Source organism: Tamandua tetradactyla, chromosome 7 (assembly GCF_023851605.1).
Source record: "Tamandua tetradactyla isolate mTamTet1 chromosome 7, mTamTet1.pri, whole genome shotgun sequence".
NCBI lineage: Eukaryota > Metazoa > Chordata > Mammalia > Pilosa > Myrmecophagidae > Tamandua > Tamandua tetradactyla.
The window spans coordinates 265,615-291,783 of NC_135333.1; the positions used below are offsets into that span (position 1 = coordinate 265,615).

At 42.4% G+C, this 26,169-nt stretch overlaps 1 protein-coding gene across 1 annotated transcript in view; it reads left to right on the forward strand.

Annotated features, from left to right (window-relative positions):
* Positions 1-3,291: 3,291 nt before the first annotated feature.
* Positions 3,292-26,169, forward strand: part of CAPN9 (calpain 9) — a 75,224-nt gene continuing 52,346 nt past the window's right edge. The window contains exon 1 of the mRNA XM_077168297.1: positions 3,292-3,601. Within this exon, the coding sequence (XP_077024412.1) occupies positions 3,389-3,601 (213 nt within the window). The 5' untranslated portion in view covers positions 3,292-3,388. The remainder of the gene's footprint in view (positions 3,602-26,169) is intronic.

The window sequence follows — 26,169 nt, forward strand, 5'->3', positions numbered from 1 at the left end:
AGAAAGATAGACGATAAAGATTGAGATGGTATAATCTAGGAATGCCTAGAAAGTACAATGATAGTGACTAAATGTACAAATTTAAAAAATGTTTTTGCATGAGGAAAAACAAAGGAATGTCATTACTGCAGGGTGCTGAAAATAGATGGTAATTAATATTTTAAAATTTCAACTTATGTGTGAGACTAAAGCAAAAAATGTTTATTTGGTACACATTTATATTTTGACTAGTGCATCTCCTAATATAACTTATGTAGATAGTTGGTTGAACACCTTAAGTACATGGAACTTTGGCTAGGACATGAGATTTTTTTGGTTTGTCCAGGTGATGCCCTGATGAATCCCAGAGTGATTTGATCAGTGAGTGGAAAAGTATTTGCAAAGTCCCCTTTGGGGAATGGTGAGAACGGGAGAAAACTCAACTTCCCCAAGTTGAATTCTTGATATTCTCACAAGCAGTGTGGACAACCAAAGCTATAGGCTGAGCCCCCAGTCTTGGGGTTTGTTCATATGAAACTGAACCCCACAGGGGATAGGTCAAGTCTACTTAAAATTAGGCCTAAGAGTCACCCCCAAGAGAACCTCTTTTGTTGCTCAGATGGGGCCTCTCTCTCCAGCCAACACAGCAAGCAGACTCACCACCCTCCCCCTGTCTACGTGGGACATGACTCCCAGGGATGAGGATCTTCCTGGCAACGTGGGACAGAAATCCCAGAATGAGCTGAGATTCAGCATCAAGGGATTGAGAAACACCCCAGAATGAGCTGAGACCCAGCATCAAGGGATTGAGAAAACCTTTTCAACCAAAAGGGGGGAAGAGTGAAATGAGACAAGGTGTGGATGACTGAGAGATTCCAAACAGAGTCGAGAGGTTATCATGGAGGTTATTCTTATGCATTAAGTAGATATCACCTTGTTATCCAAGATGTAATGGAGAGGCTGGAGGGAACTGCCTGAAAATGTAGAGCTGTGTTCCAGTAGCCATGTTTCTTGATGATGATTGTATAATGATATAGCTTTCACAATGTGACCGTGTGATTGTGAAAACCTTGTGTCTGATGCTCCTTTTATCTACCTTATCAACAGATGAGTAGAACATATGAAATAAAAATAAATAATAGGGGTCAATATGTTAAATTTAGTTTGAAATGCTAGTGATCAATGAAAAGGAAGGGTAAGGGGTATGGTATGTAAAATTTTTTTTTTCTGTTTTTGTTTTATTTTTCTGCTGTCTTTTTATTTCTTTTTCTGAATTGATGCAAATGTTCTGGGAAATAATCATGATGATGACTATGCAACTATGTGATGATATTGTGAATTGCTGAGTGTATGTGTAGAGAGGAATGAGCATGTGTTGGGAATGTTTGTGTTTCTTTCTTGTAATTTTTTTTAATTAATACAAAATTTTTTTAAAAAACATAAAATTCATTGAGCTTGGAGATAAATCCTTTAAAAAACTTTTGAAAGTGTGAATTTTACCTCAAGGTCCATTTTCCAGCCACCCGAGGTGTCTGTAAGGGAAATTCTCAGAACTCTGGGCTGGTCCAGCCACCCAAGGTGTTTGAAAGGGAAATTATCAGAAATCTGGGCTGGTGCTCATTTCCCTGACCCACGTGTCACCAGAAATGGATGGATCAGGCATCCTTGCATTTGTCTACCTAACACATTTTCCTTGATCAGTTAGAAGCAGAGCTGCCTGGCAGGGCAGTGAGAGGCCAGAGGCTGGCAGCTCCAGCATTTCTGGCAGAGAATCATTTGGATGGGACGAGAACTGTCATCTGGCCCCAGTGTGAGTGTTTCAGACGCTTTACTATGGGGCCAAAGAGACATTTAAAGGGCTGAAAAATGAGTCTCAGAAAAGTGAGAAATGAGAGATGGCATCTGTGAATGTGGGGGAGGGGGGCGGGGAATATGGACAGGAAAAGGAAAAGTAGAGGAATCAACTAACTACTGGCTACCGGCCTCCAGGTGAGTTGCTTTATTTTCAATCATCTCACTACACAACCCCGGGGGTAGCTATGGTTGTACCTGATGAACACCCAAGAAACAGTTGAAGAGGGGGTAAGCCATTTGCCCAAGGCCACCCAAGGCAAAACTGGGAGCTGAATCCAATCTCCCAGACTCTCATGTCTATATGAGAATGTGCTGGACCCACTCAACGGAAAGTGTGTCAAACTAAGCGAAAACTCTTGAGAATTTTGAGGTTATATAAAAATTCATTGTTAAATCTCTTAACTCAAGACTGCTTGTCTCCAAACCATGACTTTGACCAGTTAGAGAAATGCACAGAAATCATTGTAAAATACTTCAAAGATCAGCCTCTTCACTTTCATTTGATTACCTTTAATTTAATTTCATTAAATTAAATGAGCAGCTTCATTAAATCGATGTCTGTTTTTGAAAATTTCTCCCCAAGCCCATCTAGTGGGAAAGTTGTAGAAGGGAGGCTTTGGGACACTGGCAGAGGATGAATGTGAACGTCTTTTGTGGGTTTCCTGTATGTTGAGGGTTGAAGGCAGCAAACTACAGCATCTTGGTAGGACAAACCTGGACCACTGCCAGTTATTGTAAATAAAGTTTTATTGCACTCACAGCCACACCCATTCATTCGCATATCCTCTCTGGGCACCTTTGCAGTCTAATAGCGGAGTCAAATCTTTGCCACAGAGACCCTGTGACCCACTGAGGTGAAAAAATTTACAATCTGGCCCTTTACAGAAAAAGTTTATCCACACTTGATTAAAATCAAAATGAGACTGCTCTTGAGAGAGCTGAGTAAATTACATTAACATGGGCGGGCCACAGTGGCTCAGCTGCAAGAATGCTTGCCTGCCATGCCAGAGGACCCGGGTTCGATTTCCAGTGCCTGCCCATGTAAAAAAAAAAAATTACATTAACGTAAATGGTATTGTTATGATTCTTTACACTCTCTTCCAGCTACAAAACTCCAGAATTATCTGACTTAAGCTGAATAAATCCAGGAAAGAACACATAGTGCATTATCCCAGCAGGAAAACAAACGCTGCCCTGCTACCTCCTGGAACAATTTTGTTCTTTGCTCTCTTTCCCCATAAAGAAATTCTCTCTCCCACTGCCTCTGCCCAGTGCATTAAACACAAGCTACTTCCTCTGCCCAGAGCTGGTTTGGCCTGGAGCTCCTCCAGGATCCATGGGAGCCCCCCAAGGGACAGAAGGCTCTCTCTGCAGCTTGTTATCAGGGTGTGTCCCTATTTCAGTCTAACAGGGAGGTGCCCTGTTAGAGGCAGGGAGGGTCATATAGAGTGAGATGCCCTCTGAGCTGGCTTCTTCTTGACCCGTACAGGTATCTTGCTTCTACGCTTCCTTTTTCCACCATCACCTGGACCCCTGAGCCAGCCGAGGAGCAGCTATGCCTTACCTCTTCCAGGGCCCAGGACCCCAGGGTCACCCATCTCCCATGGAAGTCCGCATCACCCACTCCTCGGGCCAGAGCTTCGAGCAGCTGAGGCAGGGGTGCCTGCAGAAGGGTATCCTGTTTGAGGATGCAGACTTCCCAGCCAACAGTTCCTCCCTGTTCTACAGTGAGAGGCCCCAGGTCCCCTCTGTGTGGAAACGGCCAGGGGTGAGTACATGAGTAGAAGTTGGGGGAGAGGAGGGAGCCAGGCTGGGTAAGGAGCTCTGGGGCTCCAAACCTGGGAGAAGTTACAAGCTCCTGGTGGAGGAGGAAGCTGGGAAAGAAGTGCCTGGGAGGGGTAGGCCACAGACAAACCTGACTTGGGCACATCTTCTAAGTCTGTTTTGTGAAGGTTTGGGGTCTGGAGGCAGATGCCCTTGGTTCGGGCCCCAGGATGCCTATACCCCTCATGCCTCCATTCCCTGCTTTCTGGCTTCCACCCAAGCAGGAATCAGAGAGTCAGGAGCAGGAGTCAGAGAGGATCTTGTCAGCATATGGTGAACAGGAGTCAGAGCTTTGAATAATTTTCTGTATCCAAAAGGAAAACTCAGGAGCATGTTCCACAGGAATTCAAGGGCAAACAAGTGCAGGGACGTGGTGGGAGACAATCCAGAGGTTCCCTGTGTAGCTGATAATGCTGGGCTAAAGTGGTCAGTAGCTTCTGTCCCAGGGCACCACCCATCCCCTTCCATGCCCTGTTTCCGGGAGTGTGGATGAATGTTTGCTCATAGCAAGTTCAAGTTCCCAAAGTGTGATGAATTAAATGCAAGGGAAGCAGGGGTTTTCTCCCAAAATCATGCATGAAGTGTGTCCTGAATGTGCAGGAGCCAGTGCTGCCCCCACCCCCAGTAGTTTGGGGTGGGGCCGGGTGAGTCCCCAATGGCACTAGCTGGTGACTGGGACAAGATGTCAATATTTGCCGTGCTGGATTAGTCAGGGCCCTGCCTCTGCCCCAACACAGCTGGCGCTCATTCCTTTAGGTGGCTACTGGCTTGGCAATCGCCCATGGGGAAAAGCTTCTTATGGGCAAGGAGGGGCAGTGCAAAGGGCACTGGACCTAGGGGTGAGACCCCGAAGGCTGGTCCCACTCTGCCACTAATTTGTTACATGAGTGCAGACACTCATGTAACATAGCTTAACTTCCCCCAGCCTCAGTCCCCTCACTTATAAAATGGGAGCAATAATGATTAATTGGAGGATTATTCTAAGATATTAAATGACTAATGCGGGCCCACCATCTGGCCCACCAAGGTTTTCAGTAAGTGACAGCTATTGCTGTTATTCCTGTTCCTGTTATCCTCCATGCTCTGCTTCTTAGCTCCGACTCACCTCTTACTCTGGAGCAGCACAGGAGTCACCAGATCCGCCACTCTGTCTACCTCTGTATCTCCCCACATTAAAATCATGTAGGAGGCTTAAATCCAGCATGTCCTTTTTAAAAAAACCACAAAAGCTTTTGGGCTCTACCATTTAAACAGTGGTAAGCTCTTTTTTTTTTTACATGGGCAGGCACGGGGAATCAAACCCGGGTCCTGTGGCATGGCAGGCAAGCATCCTTGCCTGCTGAGCCACCGTGGCCCGCCCAGTGGTAAACTCTTTATTGCCATTTCCTGGTGTAGGCACTCTGTATTGCAGGTGTAAGTGAGTAGTGTATGTGTGAAATGTAAGTGTATGTATTTGTGTGTTATATGTGTGTGCATATGCATGAGTGAGCATGTGCGTATGTGTGTCAGTGTTGCATGTATATGCAGTGTGAATGTTGCATGTGTGTGAATGTGTGTGTGTGCACACATGCCTCAGGCTTCATCTACTCAGGTCATTGATTTTCACATAATGATAACACATGAAGTCATGCCCAGGGGCCATATAAATGGGGGAACTAGTAAGCAGCATTCAGTGGATGTTAGTAGATCTGGGCTGAACGCCACATGGCTCTGTCTCCAGCGCCTTTCTCATGACAATCTAAAGCCACTCTCTCAACTAGATTTTTGTTTTTCATCATATGCCCTATAAAACTGAGAGGTCTCTGCACTGGCATGGATTAGGTGCTGGAAATTAATTAGCCAAGGTAGACCAAGCTCTGCTAAATAAGAAAAGGGATATTTCCAAAATAAAAGCAAAATTTAAAGGACATGAAATAGTAGCCTCTGAGGGACCCCTGCTCAAATCCTTTGGTTGCTTTCAGGATTCATTTTCTGCCCTCAGCACGTGAGCAAATGAAAACACTGGTGTATCCCCTAGGCTGCATGTTGTGGGTACATTTATAACTGAAGAGACTCCCAAGGGTGTGGGGAGCAACAGGAAACAGACATACAGGGAAGTTGATCCCCTCTGCTCCTCCAGCCCCAGCAGTCCTGCTGTTTGTCTCACCCCTCGTTGGTGCTTTACTGTTCCCTCCTCACCACCTCCCCTATGCTGCTGAGGTTGTCTCACTTTTCCAGCAAATTGCTGGGATCTCTCTCTAGCCCAAAAGTGTGGCTCCACCCTCTGGAACCTGCTGGGTGAACCCCCTGATCCCTCAGCAGTGCCTGTCCTGTGGGGATCCCATACATGTGACTACTGACTGTCAGGGGGTGGTGGGGCCACAGCCAGGAAATTCCATTCTGTACCTGCAGGTCAGGTAAAAGCGTCAGAACCTCTGGCCTGCAGGTCTGCCTCTATTGGGCATAGAAACCTCATGGAGCTGGGTCCAGAATGGCAAATGGTTTTCATGTTGAGTGCTGAATCCGGTTAATTTGTAATAATTACTTGGGGCATTGGTGAAGAGCGGGGACAGGGCTGTGATTCAGTGGTCATTTCCACCATGGGTGCATCATTTTGCACTGATGATACAGATGCTCTGTGTTGGTTGATCCTGTGCTGGTCTTCAAGAAAGTGGATGCACTAATGGTAATGAGATATGAGTCATGGAAGATGAACAAGAGCAGTATACAAGCATGTCACTGGTTAATGCTGCATTAGGCCCGGATGCATATTCGTGCAGAAATCATGACTTCTGGTCTACCCCCAAACATCCATCTCCTTCTGCCCATCTCTTCAGGTGGCTTCCAACAGGCCGCAGAGAACCCCCACTTCTGATATGAAAATCTCACTCTTTTGCAGAGTTCAGAAGCCTCTGCTGAGGCTGGGAAGGCAAATGTGGCAGGTGAATCCATGACACACAAGGCAGATTTCTAGCTATAGGAACCTTAAGTCAGTCTTCCTTAAGCTTTCCCTTAATCACCGCTCATTCTCCCCAAAGGGATGGTGGGCAAAATTTTTAAAAATGAAGTGCACCGGAGTCACATGGTGGACCCTGGGATTTTTTTTTTTTTAATTTGACTTTTATTTTTAATTTTTGCCAACTCAAATCTTTAAAACAGTTTCATTTTAAAGATCAAAAGTTGAGGCCTAAAGAACTCAGGAAACTTTCCTGAGTTCACTTATTAAACCAGTCGCTCTTGAAGGCCTACAGGGAACAGCTTTTTTCAGGCACCAGAGATGGCAACTGAACTGGGGAGGGACTCTGACTCCCAAGTTACCCTCATCCAGTGCCATCCTGCCCTGGCTCTTGTGTAAATTGTCTCTGGTTCTCTATTTTCCCAGGTCTACAAGGTTATCACCTAATGTTTAAACCTACCTTCAAGAAAGCCAAATAGCTTCCTTACCTGCTAACTGGTAAGGAACCCTGTCTCCACTCTGTCCCTTTGGGCATCTTCTCAAGGGATCGTGTCAACTATGTGTAAAGTCCTCTGTCCACACATAAATGCATGTATTTCTGACTGGAACCCTAGGATAAAATAGAGTGTGGTGGTGGTACAAAGAATAGAACATATTTAATATTTGAAGCTTATAGTTAAATGATCCTCCAGAAATGAGCACTTATAATACTAAGTGCTTTTGTCTCATCTTCATAACACAGAATTGTTTTGTTTTGTTTTTAATTAGGTAAAAAGTTGTTCGCTGGTTTTAAGACACTTTTAATAGCAAATGAAAAGAATAGTGTTCATGTTTTAAAACAAAAAAAGTTGGGCGGGCCACAGTGGCTCAGCAGGCAGAGTTCTCACCTGCTATGCCAGAGACCTGGGTTCCATTCCTGGTGCCTGCCCATGAAAAACTAAATAAATAAAAATCAAAAGGTCCTCTGTCCACTGCCCATTGCCTAAGAGAAAGGGACAGGCTCCCTAGCAAGCTCCTGCCCATGTGTGCATACCCCTCGCCTACCCCACCGGCCCCCTACATGCCCTGTGCACTCATGCTCTGTCCTCATGGACTCTCCCACCATATGCCATGGTGCTTCCTGCCTTAATGTTCCATCTGGAAGGCCCTTCTCTGCTCAGAAAACTCCAACTCATCTTTAGTCACTGTTCTAGTTTGCTAGCTGCTGGAATGCAATATACCAGAAACGGAATGGCTTTTTAAAAAGGGGAATTTAATAAGTTGCAATTTTACAGATTTAGTCCACGGAAATGTCCCAATTAAGCAAATCTAAAGAAATGTCCAATCTTAGGCATCCAGGGAAGGATACCTTGGTTCTAGAAGGCCAATGAAGTTCAGGGTTTCTCTCCCAAATGGAAAGGCACCTGGCAAATGTGACATCTGCTTACTTTCTCTCTAGGCCTCCTTCTCCCTGAAGCTCTCCCAGGGGTGTTCTCTTTCTTCATCTCCAAAAGTCACTGGCTGGTGGACTCTGCTTCTTATGGCTATGTTGTTCTGTAGCTTTCTTGAAAATACTTCTTCTTTTATAGGATTCCAATAAACTAACTAAGACCCACATAGAATGGGTGGAGACATGTCTCCATCTAATGAAGTTTAATACCCACAATTGATTCGGTCACATCTCCATGAAGATAACCTAATCAAATTTCTAACCTATACTGCTGAAAATGGATTGGAAGAAACAGTCGCTCCCACAAATTGATTAAGATTAAAACATGGCTTTTCTAGAGTACATAAATCCTTTCAAACTGACACAGTCACCTCTTCTATGACGCCTTCTTTATTCCCCAAGCACACTTAGTTGCCTCTATTCCAGCACTTATGCCATTTTAAATCACAACCTGTGTAGCTGCCGCTTGTCTCCCAGTAGAGCATAAGTCATCTAGGAGGGTAGGCGGTCTGTCTATCCATATCCTGGTTCATCCTCAGCCTCAGCACATCATCTGGCACATGTCAACAATGACAAAAGCCAAGCGTTACTATGTCCCAAGCAATATTTGGTATTTACCAGGATTATAGTAATTGACCCCAAAGAACCCCATGAACTCAGTGTTATTACTACCCCCATTCTACTGAAGGAGAAACCAAAGCCCAGAGGTTAGGGTGACTGAGGTCACACAACCAGGAAATGCTCATGCCAGGTGGGGTTTGAACGCAGTGTTTCCAGAGCATGGGCACTAGCTATTATGCTCCCCAACAAATTGCTTCCTTAATGAATGGAGTGTGCCTCTCATTGGCCTTGAGAGCAAAATGTGGTTGTTGGTAGACTGTGCTATTCTGAAAGCAGGAACGTCTGAGCACTTATCCCACTCTGACACTTTTGGCCAGTCTTCAGGCACAAATATTTCCTCAGTAGAAAATGGCACCTGCCACCCACTTGAAAGCAATGCCGCCTGCCAGCCATAGGCCCTTCAGCCTGAGAAGAAAGCTCTGAGTCAGAGATCAACAGGAAGGATATTTATTAGGTTGTTCTCTTAGGAGCAATACCTGTGGAAGGTAGAGATGGAAGCAGGAAGAAGCAAAGGGAGAGATTAGTTGTGATATTGTCCCATTGAAAGCCTCAACCAACTGCAGGGAGTGCTTTGGGGCTGGGATGGACCCTCAGAGTTGTCCCAAATTGGGCTAACAGGGCCAACTTTGTGTTTATACCCCAACTGACCATCATCAGAGGTGGGTACCCCAGAAAGGAGGCATGAACTAGGACAAGGTAGCTTTCTTTAGCAATCCCCAAAGAGGGCTGATCACTGAGGGCACCTCCCAACAGCTGGAGGGCAAGGCCTTCCTTCCCAAGGCGATCTAAGCAGTACATCACAGCCTCCACCCCAGAACCTCAGTTTTCTCTTCTAAAATGGGAATAATAATACTACTTACTTTATGGAGTTGCTGAGAGAATCAACTGTGTTAATACATGCAAAGCACTCAGAAAGGACCCTGACACATAAATGATAAATGTCAGTTATTGTTATTTCTACCACTGTAATTGTAACCTAATCTAATTATTACCTCATTCTGAAAAGACAGAAATAGCTATATTCCAAGCTATTTGAGCATCACTGAAATCACCAGGTATAAAATGTAATTCTGTACCTGGGGAAATGAGCAAACCTGCCAAGAAGCCTAGAATTTACCTTCTCTTTGCCAAGAAGTTGGATGCCTTTTGCTGCTATAAAGAAGATGGAATTTCTCCAAAATAAAATCCCAACACACACAAGTAGGAGAGGAGGCATCTCTGTTTCCACCCACAGAGATCTCCTCTCCTGGGGCCAGAGCCACCTGGACACACCAAGGGATTCCAGAGTTTCAGACCTCAGCTCATGGGAGATTGTCACCCTTACTAGGCACCTCCTCACTGCATTGCACCGATGATAGGTGAGCCTGGGTTCAGTAGGCCAGGGCCAAGGCGCAGGAGCAGAAAATCTACTCTGGCCCATCCACAGTGCCCCACTATTCCCCTGCAAAGATGCCTCCTCCCCCCGAGTCTACCCTCCTCGACCCAGCCCTGGTGGTCCCTTTCTCATCCCACCATCCCAGCTTAGAGCCAAACAGCCCCGTTTACCCATTTAACTCAGGCCTGTTGTACTGCTACCCTTCCTGTAGATTCTTTCTCACATCTGTTCTGCCCTTTCTCTGCCTATAACTGAGATTGCCCCCTTGGTCCTCGTTCCCAGAAACACACCTCCATCTGCTTTCTATTCCAGGGAGCTAGGAGCTGTGCATTTTATGTATACAAAATGAGGAGCAAAGGGGCCAGGGAAAGTTTGGTATTCCTCTGCAAGTCCAGAGGTTTAGGGTGTCTGAGTATGGGAGCACAGGTAGGGAATCTTAAGAGATGCCGGTTTCTCTCTAGAAGGCACAGAGAGAGAAGCCTCTCCCTCAGTGGCTTGGGTGCTGCTGGCATTTCTGCTCAGCACCTACGTGGTGCATGTTCCAGCAGCAAATGGCCAGCTGCTGAGTGGACTCTGGGGCTAGGTGTCCTTCCCCAGCACCACCTTCTTGTCAAACACAGCTGTGCTTGGAGGAGTTAGGGTGGGAGGAGTGAAGGGCGAGGGCAGCTGGAACCAGGAAAGCCAAGGGGACATCAAAGCATGTGTGGACAGCCAGGCCTGCCCTGGAGGGAAACCAGGACAAGGAAGGCACTGGGTCACCAGCGGGAGTTACATGCTTAGCTTGGGAGCAGGTGGAATATTCCCTGGCCAGTGGCAGAGTGTGGTCTCCTTGAGGGAACTGTGTTCCTGCGGGTGTGTGTGTATAGAAGAAGACAAGGACGTACAGATAACCTGATTTGCTCCCAACCCAGCCTGAATGGTGAAGATGACACTCTCCAGGCCAGTACTTGTCACTGCAGAATGAGGCCATATGTTCCTCAACTCATAATGGCCTTGGTGTTCTGTCTCTCCCCCACTCTCTGTCTGCCTACTTCATTCTTGCTCTTTTTCCAGATGCAATTCCCTTACCCATGTCTCAGCCTAGTTCCTGAAACCCTCCTCCAGGAAGCCATCCAGCCCACTCCAGTCCTTGTGGACGGCTTCTCCCGGCACCACCACAGTCTGCACACACAGTTTACCATGGGCCATTTCTTCTCCTGCCAGGTGGTCTTGCTGGTCTTCTGAGTTGTTTCTCTCCCTCAGCCAGGGCCCAAGTTGGTTGGGAACAGTCCCCAGGATCCCACCCCCACCCCATGCTGCCACAGCCCTGGGTACATGGGAGGGGTCACCTTCAAGTTACTGATTGCCAGGGTCTCGCATCTCCAAGCCTTGTTAGCAATGTGGCTTCCCCCTTTTTAAAAAGTATTGCTTAGTAGGGAAATGTCTGTGTCTTTGGCTGAGCCCCTGATGATTTACAAGGTAAAGAGAACAGGCCCTGAAAGCAAACATCCCAGGATGCTCAGCCCTTCGTGCACCATGGAAACCACCTGGTGGTGCCAAGGGGCCTGCCCCTCTCCCGGGGCCTCCAGGGATGCTAAGCAGCAGTCTGGGTTCATTTGGTGTTTATTGAGACCTCTTTGATCATCCTGTCACAGGACTGTACTTTCAGGCAGCCCTCACCCTCAGCCCCCAAACAACATTTCACAGGAACAAATGTCCATTTGGGCCCCACACACCTAAACAGGATGCCCATGTACAAACAATGCACACGAAGTACGCACACAACAGACACATGGGGAGCATACCCACAGGTGCATGCCTAGGCACATGTAGGCAAGTGTCATGCCTTCCATACTCAGGGGATCCGCATCCGTCCAGCACACACCATTTCATGGCACACGGACATTTACCCAGGCACCCACAGCACATGCGAGGATCTCACCCGTTCACACCTGGTGGCTAATCTGTGTTCATTTGGTCATAATTTATGAGTTCTCTCCTGTTGATTTTTCTCCTTGTTTGATGAGCTCTTATAAAATCCTTAATTAAAAACAACCAATTGCAAGAAAGGAGCTGGAAGGAGGTAACAGCTGCAGGCACAGGTGGCAGGGCTAGACTGGCAGAAGATGGGGTAAGGACAGTAAAGGTGGGAAGGAGGTCAGGTCTCCACATGCAAGAGACCATCTGGCCACCGGGAGGCTGAGGAGCAGGGAGCTGGCTGGATCTCTGTTGGCTTTCAGAGTTGGTTTTGAGTCCATTTTAGGAAATTGTAGCAAGGGAAATAATGGCCATCATCACTTATTAGGGCTATTGATCAATTCCCCTAATAGGTACTAGACAATTGAGGCAGAGAGGGCTGTAGGGACTCCTCAGGGTCCCTTTGGGCTTCCATGCCCATTCTGCAACAAGCCCAGAGTCTGAGATGGAGGAATGTAGTCCAACTCTATCAGCTTATACATGAGGGGGCAGCCCTGGAGGAGTTTGGTGACATGTCAATCAGGGCCAGGGCCCCTGATGGGACCTCTTAAGGTCCATGCACCTCTCCATGGCATCCAGCTGCAAGCCACCTGCAAATGTCTTTGGGAGACAAGGTCAAGCAGAAAAGAGAGAGTATCTCCTTGCCTCATTTTAGAGATGTGAAAGGAGCAGAAGAGGCAAGTCAGCGACTGAAGTTAAGGAAACCTGACACTTAGGAGCTGTCTCTCTTACCCTCAGCCAATTTTCCTGCCAGGGAATATCATATTGGAAATTAGAGTAATTTAATAAAAAGAACCCAAAATCTACATGGAACTGAGAATGGGAATGCACCGGTGTGTGAAAGTGTCACGGAGTAAGATCCAGCAGTCAGGATTTTGTATCTCTGCCAGGTCTAGACTTGTGGTGCATCTGATGGGTGAGACTTACTTAAATGTGCAAAAAAACAATAAACCTATGCCGCTTCTTTGGGCAGATGCTCTGGGTACCCATCACTCCATGAGGCTTGAAAGAGAGGATGAAAAGAGGACGTGCATGATTAATCTCTTTAGCCTCTGTCCAATAAGAACTGCCCTTGACTTCAAAGAAATTTCTCTCCTCTGGGTGATTCTTTGAGACACAACATCAGAGAGCAAGAGGCATGCAACTAGGTGAATGAATCTTAAGGACTGTATGTTGAATGAAATGTCTGAAACAAAAAGACAAATATTGTCATGCCTCACTTATATGGACTAACTATAATATACAAACTTGGTGAACTGAAGTCAAGAGAATGAGTTATCAGGTTGGGGATTATTATAAATGGTCTTAGACTGTAAACTCTTACAGCAGTCACATATATTCAGGAGTTGTAAGTATAATTTCTAAATTCTGTATATAACCTGGTCATTCCCAGAAACTTCGGGTATTTGTGTGACACCTGAGACTCGGTTAGAGCTCTGAAGCTATGAAAGTCAGCATTCCCCATACACGAAATGTTTAAAAAGTTGAAAAAGTGGTCAGACTTTGACGAGATATATGAATGAAGCTGATTTGGATAGGACTGTGGTAGATCAGAATATAGGGTGAAGGATGATATGGTCCACATTTTAAAACTTCAACTTCTGTGTGAGACCAAAAGGAGAGATGTTTAGTTGGTGCAAAATTTATATTTTGGGGGTAGTGCATTACCTAATTTAACTTGTATGGTCAGTTTAGTAGAACACCATAAGTACATGGAATCTTGAATAGGGTGTGAGATCTTGTTGGTTCGTCCAGGTTAGTGTGCTGCCCTGATATATCCCAGAGTTATTTGGGGAATGAATTAAAAAATACGTGCAAATTCCCCTTGAGGGATTGGGGAGAAAGGAGGAAATAGTCCACTTCCCCATTTGGAGAATTTCTGATATTCTTGCAAGCAGTGGAGACAACCAAATCAATAGACCGAGCCCTTGATCTTGGGGTTCACCCCTAAGAAACTTATTCCTGCAAAGGATAGGCTAAGCCTACTTACAATTATTCTACACCCCCAAAGAACCTCTTTTGCTGCTCAGATGTGGCCTCTCTCTGTAAGCTAACTTGACAGGTGAACTCACTGCCCTCCCTGCTATGTGGGACATGACTCCCAGGGGTGTAAATCTCCCTGGCAATGTGGGACAGAACTCCTGAGATTTGCCAGGACCTGTCGTCATGGGATTGAGAAAGCCTTCTTGATAAAAAGGGGGAAGAGGAAAATGAGACAATATAAAGTTTCAGTGGCTGAGAGATTTCAAACACAGTTGAGAGGTTATCCTGGAGGTTATTCTTATGCATTATATAGATAGCCCTTTTCAGTTTATGGTGTATTGGAATAGCTGGAGGGAAGCACCTGAAACTGCTGAGGTGTATTCTAGTAGCCTTGATTCTTGAAGACAATTGTATAATGCTATAACTTTTGCAATGTGACTGTGTGATTGTGAAAACCTTTGTCTGATGCTCCTTTTATCCAGGATATGAATAGATGAGTGAAAAAATATGGATAATAAATAAATAATTAATAGGAGGTTAAGGGGTAAAAAAAATGAGAGATTGAAATATTAGTTATCAATGAGAGGGAGGGGTAAGGGACATGAGATGTATGAGGTTCTTTTTTTTTCTTTTTATTTTGCTTTCTGGAGTGATGCAAATGTTCTAAAAATGATCATGGGGATGAATACACAACTATGTGATGATATTGTGAGCCATTGATTGTACACCATGCATGGACTGTATATGTGTGAATATTTGTCAATAAAAATATTTAAAAAAGAAAGAAGATCAGAGGGCAAGCAGGTTTCCTGGGAAGCTTAAGGCAAAACCATTTAGAGCAAAATCCTCACCAGGGGGGCCATGTCTCTTGAGTTCCCCCCACCCACTGACATCTGCCCAGATACCAGAGTGAAGATTCAGTCTCCAACCTGGGCTCCTTCTACTGTGCTGGTTTCTGGAAATAGGTGCTGGGGAAAAGTCCCTTACTCATCCTTCATTCAGATTCAGTTAAAATCACCAAGCATCTGCTGTGTGCTGGAACTTTCATCTTGATCTCATTTGAATTGTGATGTCCTCTCCTGGCTCTCCACACGGCTCTCTCCTAACCTTCAATTGGGTCTCAGCTCACCTGTCAGCTTATCAGTTAGGCGCTTCCTGGTGACTCCATCTAAAATAGTTCCATCCCACCCTGGAGGTTTTTATCCTAGCACTGATCCCTCCCTGAATGTACATATTTGCTTGCTTGTTTATTATCTGCCTCTGCCAGTCATCCGTAAGCTCCCTGAAGGAGGTTTCTACCTGTCTTGTTACTGCTATAGTCCAATGCCAGGAGTGGAGCCCAGCTCTGCAAAACAATGGAAAGAACAAAATTGTTCTAAAACTTCACTTTTTTCCTGTCTTATACATATCCAATTATATATGATAATATATCATTATAAATGCATTGTATATGCATTCGATGAATAGATACATTCAGGCATATATTAGGTATATATAAAAAATATGTCTATTTATTATAATTATTTAGCTACACATGTTATGTGTATATATACATATATATGCATATTTATATATAAATACATATTTTTTACCTAAATGAATTTTTTTTTAATATCCACAGGCATTGGGAATTGAACCCAGGTCTCTGGCAGGCAAGAACTCTGCCTGCTGAGCCACCATGGCCCACCCTAGATGAATTTTTTTAATGTTTTTTTTTAAATATTTATTAAAGAAAACTTAAAACATTATACAAAAAGAAATGCAAAAGAAGAGAGACTGGTTTAATAAAACCTATATATTCATCACCCAGCTCCAAAAATTGTCAGCTGCTGGAAAAAAATCTTTATCTGTATCCCCACAAACCCTCTGATTATGTTTTGTTTTGTTTTGTTTGCAATATGCTTATACACTCATTATCAAAGCTCAGGGCTACTGGATTATACTTCAACAACTTCTGGTATTTCCATTTGGCTATTCTAAAACACTAGAAACAAAAAATAAATATCTATACAATGACTCAGTAGTCATAGTCATTTGTTAAATCTCAATTTCTCACTTACACCTCTTCCTAAATGCTTTTTTTTTAATAAAATGGCTGAGTATGTGGGGAGTGGGAATTTATATTTAATCCAAAGCACAAGCCACCAGCCTGTGGTGCCTGTATTCCTAACCTCATTTTTAAACATTTTTTATTGCAAAATATATACAGAAAAGTAATAAATTTCAAAGTACAGTTTAACAAGTAGTTCAGAACAAATTTCAAAGTATAGTATGGGTACAGTTCTACAATTTCAAGTGTTTCTCTCTGGCTGCTCTAGTACCCTAGCAACTAAAAAGAAATCTGTATGATGATTCACTAGTCATTATCCTTTGTTAAATACTAACTTCTCCGTTACAACTCTTCCCTTTCATTTGATCATTTTCTCAGTCTTCAGGGATATTTGGGCAATGGCTATTCTAACTTCTTCATGTTTTAACATGAAGGGGTGTGAACAGTATGGAGTATGGGAAAGAAATTGTTTGATGCTCTGGGAGAGATCCCTAAGTTTCAGCTTATCTGACATAGGAATAATCTGGAGGTTTTAAGTTTTTGAAAAATAAACTTAATAAGTAAACCTTTCGTAAAGTCTTAGATAGAGCCCTAGGTTTTCTTTAGGGTTTTCAGGAATACTGTTGGCTGAGGCTTGGCATACCATGGCAATTTGTAATATCTGGCTGAAGCTTGTATAAGAGTAACCTCCAAAATGACCTCTCAACTCTATTTGAAATCTCTTAGCCATTGAAACCTTATTTTGTAACATTTCTTTTCCTTCTTTTGGTCAAGCAGGCATTCTCAACACCACAATGCCAGGACCAGGCTCACTTTTGGAAGTCAAATCCCACATTGCCAGGGAGATTTACATCCCTGAAAGTCATGTCCCACATTGTTGGGGGAGGGTAATGAGTTTATTTTCCGAGTTTGACTTAGAGAAAGGCCACATCTGAGAAATAAAAATGGCTCTTGTGGGGTTGCCTCTTATGCATGCCTAACCTCATTTTCTTTAATGCAGTTTTATTAAGATACATTTGCATACTACATAACCATCTAAAGTATACAATCAATGATTCACAGTATCATCATATAGTTGTGTATTCATCACAGTGTTTGAACATTTTCATTACTCCAAAAATAATAAAAATAAGAATGAAAATAAAAGTAAAAGTAAAAAGGAATAGCCAAAACATCCCATAACCCATAACTGCCCCCATCATTATTATTATTAATTAACTTTTTTTTTTACATGGGCAGGCACCAGAAATTGAACCTGGGTCTCTGGCATGGCAGGCGAGAACTCTGTCCCTCAATTTTTTTTTTCTTTATTTTCTTGAGTAAGAAAATACACTGGATAAATGGAGTGTCAGTCACAAGATTTTCACAATCACATAGTAAAAGCTATATAGTTATACATTCATCTCCATGAATCAAGGCTGCTGGATTACAGTTCAACAGTTTCAGGCATTTCTGTCTATGCACCCCAATACACCAAAAACTAAAAAGGGATATCTACATAATGCATAAGAATTACCTCCAGAATGACCTCTGAACTCTATTTAAAATCTTTCAGCCACAGAAACTATTTTGTTTCATTTCTTTTCCCCCTTTTGGTCAAGAAATTGTACTCAATTCCATGATGGCAGGGCCAGGTTCATTCATAGGAGTCTTGTCCTATGTTGCCTTGGAGATTTTAAACTCCTGGGAGTCATGTCCCATGTAGGGGGGAGGGCAATGAGTTTACTTGCAGAGTTGGCTTAGAGAGATACTACATCTGAGCAACAAAAGAAGTTCTTTTGGACTCTTAGGCATAGTTTTAAGTAGGCTTAGCTTCTCCTTTGCATGAATGTTTCATAAGGGCAAGCCCCAAGAACGAAGGCTTGTCCTATTAAATTGGTAGTCCCCAGCGCTTGTGAGAATATCAGGTCTTCCCCAGGTAGGGAAGTTTAATATTTCCACATTTTTCCCTGGCCACTCAAGGGGACTTTGCAAATACTTTTTTATCTTCTGCCCAGATTACTCTGGGATATGTCTGGGCATCACACTAACCTGTAAAAACCAACAAGATCTCACTCTCTGTTCACAGTTCTGTGTAATTATGGTGTTCGAATAAACTGTCCATACAAGTTAAATTAATAATATGCTACAGAAAATATAACTTTTGTACCAGATAAACATTTCTTCCTTTGGTCTCACACAGAAGTTGAAGTTTTAAAATACAGTCATTATCATCCTTTACCCTGTATTCTGATGTACCTTAGTCCTAACCAGATCAACTTCATTCATACCTCTAATTTGAGTCTGGTATCTTTTCCAGCTTTTTAAACAGTTGTGATATGGGGCAATGCAGAACTCTAGCTCTGAGCCTCAGGTATCACACAGATACCCAAAATTCCCAGGGAATGACCAAGTTATACAGAAAGAGCTCAGCATCTCAGAATTTAGAAATAACAGTTACAACTCAGGTATAGATGTGACTGCTGTAAGACCTTACCATCTAGGAAACTTTACAATGAAACTTCTCTGAACATTCTGTATTCCTTAATCATTGATAGCCCAGTCTCTGCCTGCTTTCTATGCTCTAATAACCTAGGCACTCCATTCAATCTTCATTTTGCACATTAGAGTCAGTCCATATTAGTGAGACATTATAATATCTTTCTTTTTGTTTCTGGCTCAACAAACTGTCCTCAAGTTTCATTCACCTAGCCACATGCCTCACAACTTCATTCCTTCTTGCAACCACTCAATATCCCATTATATGTATACACCATATTTCACCTTTCTGTTCATCAGCCAATGTACCCTTAGGCCACATCCATCCATTGAAAAGCATGAATACTGCCACCATAAACACCAGTGTGCAAATGTTCACTTGCAGACATTTCAGTTCTTCCAAATATATACCTAATAACGGAGTTGCAGGATCAAGTGGCAACTCCATGCTTAGACTCCTGTGGAGCCACCCACTGTCCTCTAGAGCGACTGCACAGTTCTACTTCTCTACCAACAGTGAATAGGTACATCTCTCTCTCCACATTTCCTCCAGCACTTGTATCTTTCTGTTTACTTTTAAACATATTTATTCACACAGCACACCATACATCCTAAGTAAACAATCAGTGGTTCCCAGCATAATCGCATAGTTCTGCATTCACCACCACAGTCTATATTAGGACATTTCCATTTCTTCCACAAAGAAAGAAGAAGAGGTAAAAAGAAGAATATTAAAAATTTTAAAATAAGTGAAAAAGAGAAACAACACCACCAAGAATCCCACACCCCTCCCTTATATCCTCCTCTTATTGACTTTTAGCTTTGGCATTTTGCCTTTGTTACATTTAATAGAAGCATATTACAATGTTACTGATAACTACAGACCCTGGTTTGCATTGATTGTATTTTTTCTGACACCATCCCATTCTCAACATCTTGCACTGTTGACATTCATTTGTTCTCCCTCAGGTAAAAACATTCTTATATTTGCACATTTAATCACCATCATTGTCCACTCTAGTTTTCACTAAATAAAGTGAATAAAGACAGTCCCAGTCTTTATCTTCTGTCTTTTCTTCTGGTGTCATACATGTCCCCTAACCTTCTTCTTTCAACTTTATTCACACTCTGCTCTGTTCAGTGTACTTACAATATAGTTCTACCATCAGATATATTGTGCTAACCATTTCTGAATCTTTATCATCAATCCTTGAACATTTTGTACCCTTTCACCATAAAATGCTCAATCTCTACTTCTTATCTCCTGATAACCTATATTCTCAACTTTAATTCACAAAGTTTGCTTATTAATGTTAGTTCATATTAGTGAGAGCATACAGTGTTTGTCCTTTTATTTCTGACTAATTTCATTCAACATAATGTCCTCAAGTTTCATCCATGTTGTTGCAGGCATCATGATTTTGTTCTCATGTATCTTATTTTTTCTTCCTCTCTTTTTACCATTACTGATAATCTTCATTTCTACACTCTTCTCTGGACCTCTCTCTCCTGTCTTTTCCTACCTACCTTTAGTGTTCCTGTTAGTATTTCTTGTAGATCAGGAGTCTTGTTCATTAATTCTCTCAGTGTCTGTTTGTCTGAAAATATTTTAAACTCTCCCTCATTTTTGAAGGACAGTTTTGCCAGATATTCCTCGTTGTCAGTTTTTCTCCTTCAGCATCTTAAATATATCATACCACTGTCTTCTTGACACTATGGTTTCTGCTGAGAAATTCATACAAAGTCTTATCAAGCTTCGCTTGTATGTGATGGATGGCTTTGTGTTCTTGCTGCTTTTTGAATTCTCTCTTTGTCTTTGACATTTGACATTTTGATTAGTAAGTGTCTTGGAGTAGGTCTATTCAGATCTACTCTGTTTGTAGTATGCTGTGTTTCTTGGATCTGTAATTTAATGTTTTTTATAAGAGATGGGAAATCTTCAGTGATTATTTCCTCCATTATTCTTTCTGCCCCTTTTTCCCTCTCTTCTCCTCTGGGACACCCATAACACATATATTCATATGCTTTATATTGTCATTCAGTTCCCTGAGATGCTGTTCATATTTTTCCATTCTTTTCCCAAGAAAAAATCTGTTCTTTTGTGTGTATGATTTCAGATATCCTGCCCTCTAGTTCACCAATCCTTTCTTCTGCCTCTTCAAATCTGCTGTTGTAGGTTTCCATTGCATTTTTCATGTCTTTTTGTGCTGGTTTGAAAGGAAGTATGCCCCCTAAGAAAAGCCATGTTTTGATATAAATCCCATTTCTTAAAGGTAGAATAATCCTTATTCAATGTTGTAATTTGAAACTGTAATGAGGTCATCTCCCTGGTTGATGTGATTTAGTCAAGAATGGTTGTTAAACTGGAATAGGGGATGACATGTCTCCACCCATTTGAGTGGGTCTTGATTAGTTTCTGAAGTCCTATAAAAGAGGAAACATTTTGGAGAATGAGAGATGCAGAGAGATTCAGAGAGAGCAACACTACAAAGCAGAGAGTCCACCAGCCAGCAACCTTTGGAGATGAAAAAGGAAGACACCTCCCGGGGAGCTTCATGAAATAGGAAGCCAGGACAGAAAGCTAGCAGATGATGCCATGTTCGCCATGTGCCCTTCCAGCTGAGAGAGAAGCCCTGACTGTGTTCTCCATGTGCCTTCTCACTTGAGAGAGAAACCCTGAACTTCATCGGCCTTCTTGAACCAAGGTATCTTTCCCTAGATGCCTTTGATTGGACATTTCTTTAGACTTGTTTTAATTGGGACATTTTCTCGCCCTTAGAACTGTAAACTAGCAACTCATTAAATTCTCCTTTTTAAAAGCCATTTCAGGGAAAAGTGGGGGACTTCCTGGAAGATGGTGGCTTAGTAAGACGCGCGGATCTTAGTTTCTTCTCCAGGACACCTACTAGGGGAGTAGAAACGATACAGAAAGCGCCCAAAGCCACAACAGAGATAAAAAAGACAGCGTACCCCATCCTGGAACGGCTGGCTGGCTGAGAGAAGCAGCTCGGGTGAGATCGCCGAGGCGCGCGGGCCTTACCGGACGGGGTGGCAAGCGGCCGGAGTTACTCCCTTCCCCCTTCCCGGGCCGGCTGGGAGAATTGGAGAGGCGGTCCCCTGAAACAAAGATGGCTGGCGCCCACACCACGTGCAGCCCCCGGACCAACTGAGAGAATTGGATCGGAAACCCCCAGGCCGCGGAGAACGGTGACGGGTGGGGGAGGCCCCTTCCAAACCCGTGACTCCTGGGGAACGTGCACTCTCTCGGGCGGGCCGCTGCCGCTGGCGCCCTCCCGCCACGCTTGTTGCCCAGGGCCGACTAGGAAATTCGGACGGGCTCTTTCCCTGGCTGCGGCGACCAGCAACCCTCCCTGCGTTCGGACCCTGGGCCGGCTCAAGCCACTTCGGCTAGCGAACCCCCAGGACGGCGAGAGTTTTCCAAAGTTTAAGGTCCCACAGCACCTTTTACTGGTGGGACCCGCAGACAAACGTGTGCCACGAGCGCCACCTACTGGGCAGGATAAGAAAAACAGAACCCAGAGATTTCACAGAAAAATATTACAACCTTGCTGGGTCCAACACCAAGAGAAATCTGAATAAATGCCCAGACGCCAGCAGCAGAAGATAACTGTCCACGCTCAAAAGATTGAGAATATGGCTCAGTCAAAGGAACAAACCAATAGCTCAAATGAGACACAAGAGCTGAGACAACTAATGCTGAATATACGAACAGAAATGGAAAACCTCTTCAAAAATGAAATCGATAAATTGAGGGAGGACATGAAGAGGACATGGGCTGAACATAAAGAAGAAATAGAAAAACTGAAAAAACAAATCGCAGAACTTATGGAAGTGAAGGATAAAGTAGCAAACATAGAAAAAATAATGGATAGCTACAATGATAGATTTAAAGAGACAGAAGATAGAATTAGTGATTTGGAGGATGGAACATCTGAATTCCAAAAAGAAACAGAAACTATAGGGAAAAGAATGGAAAAATTTGAACAGGGTATCAGGGAACTCAAGGACAATATGAACCGCACAAATATACGTGTTGTGGGTGTCCCAGAAGGAGAAGAGAAGGGAAAAGGAGGAGAAAAACTAATGGAAGAAATTATCACTGAAAATTTCCCAACTCTTATGAAAGACCTAAAATTACAGATCCAAGAAGTGCAGCGCACCCCAAAGAGATTAGACCCAAATAGGCGTTCTCCAAGACACTTACTAGTTAGAATGTCAGAGGTCAAAGAGAAAGAGAAGATCTTGAAAGCAGCAAGAGAAAAACAATCCATTACATACAAGGGAAACCCAATAAGACTTTGTGTAGATTTCTCAGCAGAAACCATGGAAGCTAGAAGACAGTGGGATGATATATTTAAAATACTAAAAGAGAAAAACTGCCAACCAAGACTCCTATATCCAGCAAAATTATCCTTCAAAAATGAGGGAGAAATTAAAACATTCTCAGACAAAAAGTCACTGAAAGAATTTGTGACCAAGAGACCAGCTCTGCAAGAAATACTAAAGGGAGCACTAGAGTCAGATACAAAAAGACAGAAGAGAGAGATATGGAAGAGTGTAGAAAGAAGGAAAATCAGATATGATATATATAATACAAAAGGCAAAATGTTAGAGGAAAATATTATCCAAACAGTAATAACACTAAATGTCAATGGACTGAATTCCCCAATCAAAAGACATAGATTGGCAGAATGGATTAAAAAACAGGATCCTTCTATATGCTGTCTACAGGAAACACATCTTAACCCAAAGATAAACATAGGTTGAAAGTGAAAGGTTGGGAAAAGATATTTCATGCAAATAACAACCAGAAAAGAGCAGGAGTGGCTATACTAATATCCAACAAATTAGACTTCAAATGTAAAACAGTTAAAAGAGACAAAGAAGGACACTATATACTAATAAAAGGAACAATTAAACAAGAAGACATAACAATCATAAATATTTACGCACCGAATCAGAATGCCCCAAAATACGTGAGGAATATACTGCAAGCACTGAAAAGGGAAATAGACTCATATACCATAATAGTTGGAGACTTCAACTCACCACTCTCATCAAGGGACAGAACATCTAGACAGAGGATCAACAAAGAAATAGAGAATCTGAATATTACTATAAATGAACTAGACTTAATAGACATTTATAGGACATTACATCCCACAACAGCAGGATACACCTTTTTCTCAAGTGCTCATGGATCATTCTCAAAGATAGACCATATGCTGGGTCACAAAGCAAGCCTTAACAAATTTAAAAAGATTGAAATCTTACACAACACTTTCTCGGACCATAAAGGAATGATGTTGGAAATCAATAATAGGCAGAGTGCCAGAAAATTCACAAATACGTGGAGGCTCAACAACACACTCCTAAACAACGACTGGGTCAAAGAAGAAATTGCAAGAGAAATTAGCAAATACCTCGAGGCGAATGAAAATGAAAACACAACATATCAAAACTTATGGGACGCAGCAAAGGCAGTGCTAAGAGGGAAATTTATTGCTCTAAATGCCTATATCAGAAAAGAAGAAAAGGCAAAAATTCAGGAATTAACTATCCATTTGGAAGAACTGGAGAAAGAACAGCAAGCTAACCCCAAAGCAAGCAAAAGGAAAGAAATAACAAAGATTAGAGCACAAATAAATGAAATTGAAAACATGAAAACAATAGAGAAAATCAATAAGGCCAGAAGTTGGTTCTATGAGAAAATCAATAAGATTGATGGGCCCTTAGCAAGATTGACAAAAAGAAGAAGAGAGAGGATGCAAATAAATAAGATCAGAAATGGAAGAGGAGACATAACTACTGACCTCACAGAAATAAAGGAGGTAATAACAGGATACTATGAACAACTTTACGCTAATAAATACAACAATTTAGAGGAAATGGACGGGTTCCTGGAAAGACATGAACAACCAACTTTGACTCAAGAAGACATAGATGACCTCAACAAACCAATCACAAGTAAAGAAATTGAATTAGTCATTCAAAAGCTTCCTAAAAAGAAAAGTCCAGGACCAGATGGCTTCACATGTGAATTCTACCAAACGTTCCAGAAAGAATTAGTACCAATTCTCTTCAAACTCTTCAAAAAAATCGAGTGGAGGGAAAACTACCTAATTCATTCTATGAAGCCAACATCACCCTCATACCAAAACCAGGCAAAGATATTACAAAAAAAGGAAACTACAGACCAATCTCTCTAATGAATACAGATGCAAAAATCCTCAATAAAATTCTAGCAAATCGTATCCAACAGCACATTAAAAGAATTATACATCATGACCAAGTAGGATTCATCCCAGGTATGCAAGGATGGTTCAACATAAGAAAATCAATTAATGTAATACACCATATCAACAAATCAAAGCAGAAAAATCACATGATCATCTCAATTGATGCAGAGAAGGCATTCGACAAGATTCAACATCCTTTCCTGTTGAAAACACTTCAAAAGATAGGAATACAAGGGAACTTCCTTAAAATGATAGAGGGAATATATGAAAAACCCACAGCTAATATCATCCTCAATGGGGAAAAATTGAAAACTTTCCCCCTAAGATCAGGAACAAGACAAGGATGTCCACTATCACCACTATTATTCAACATTGTGTTGGAGGTTCTAGCCAGAGCAATTAGACAAGAAAAAGAAATACAAGGCATCAAAATTGGAAAGGAAGAAGTAAAACTATCACTGTTTGCAGACGATATGATACTATACGTCGAAAACCCGGAAAAATCCACAACAAAACTACTAGAGCTAATAAATGAGTACAGCCAAGTAGCAGGTTACAAGATCAACATTCAAAAATCTGTAGCATTTCTATACACTAGTAATGAACAAGCTGAGGGGGAAATCAAGAAACGAATCCCATTTACAATCGCAACTAAAAGAATAAAATACCTAGGAATAAATTTAACTAAAGAGACAAAAAACCTATATAAAGAAAACTACAAAAAACTGCTAAAAGAAATCACAGAAGACCTAAATAGATGGAAGGGCATACCGTGTTCATGGATTGGAAGACTAAATATAGTTAAGATGTCAATCCTACCTAAATTGATTTACAGATTCAATGCAATACCAATCAAAATCCCAACAACTTATTTTTCAGAAATAGAAAAACCAATAAGCAAATTTATCTGGAAGGGCAGGGTGCCCCGAATTGCTAAAAACATCTTGAGGAAAAAAAACGAAGCTGGAGGTCTCGCGCTGCCTGACTTTAAGGCATATTATGAAGCCACAGTGGTCAAAACAGCATGGTATTGGCATAAAGATAGATATATCGACCAATGGAATCGAATAGAGTGCTCAGATATAGACCCTCTCATCTATGGACATTTGATCTTTGATAAGGCAGTCAAGCCAACTCACCTGGGACAGAACAGTCTCTTCAATAAATGGTGCCTAGAGAACTGGATATCCATATGCAAAAGAATGAAAGAAGACCCATCTCTCACACCCTATACAAAAGTTAACTCAAAATGAATCAAAGATCTAAACATTAGGTCTAAGACCATAAAACAGTTAGAGGAAAATGTTGGGAGATATCTTATGGATCTTACAACTGGAGGCGGTTTTATGGACCTTAAACCTAAAGCAAGAGCACTGAAGAAGGAAATAAATAAATGGGAACTCCTCAAAATTAAACACTTTTGTG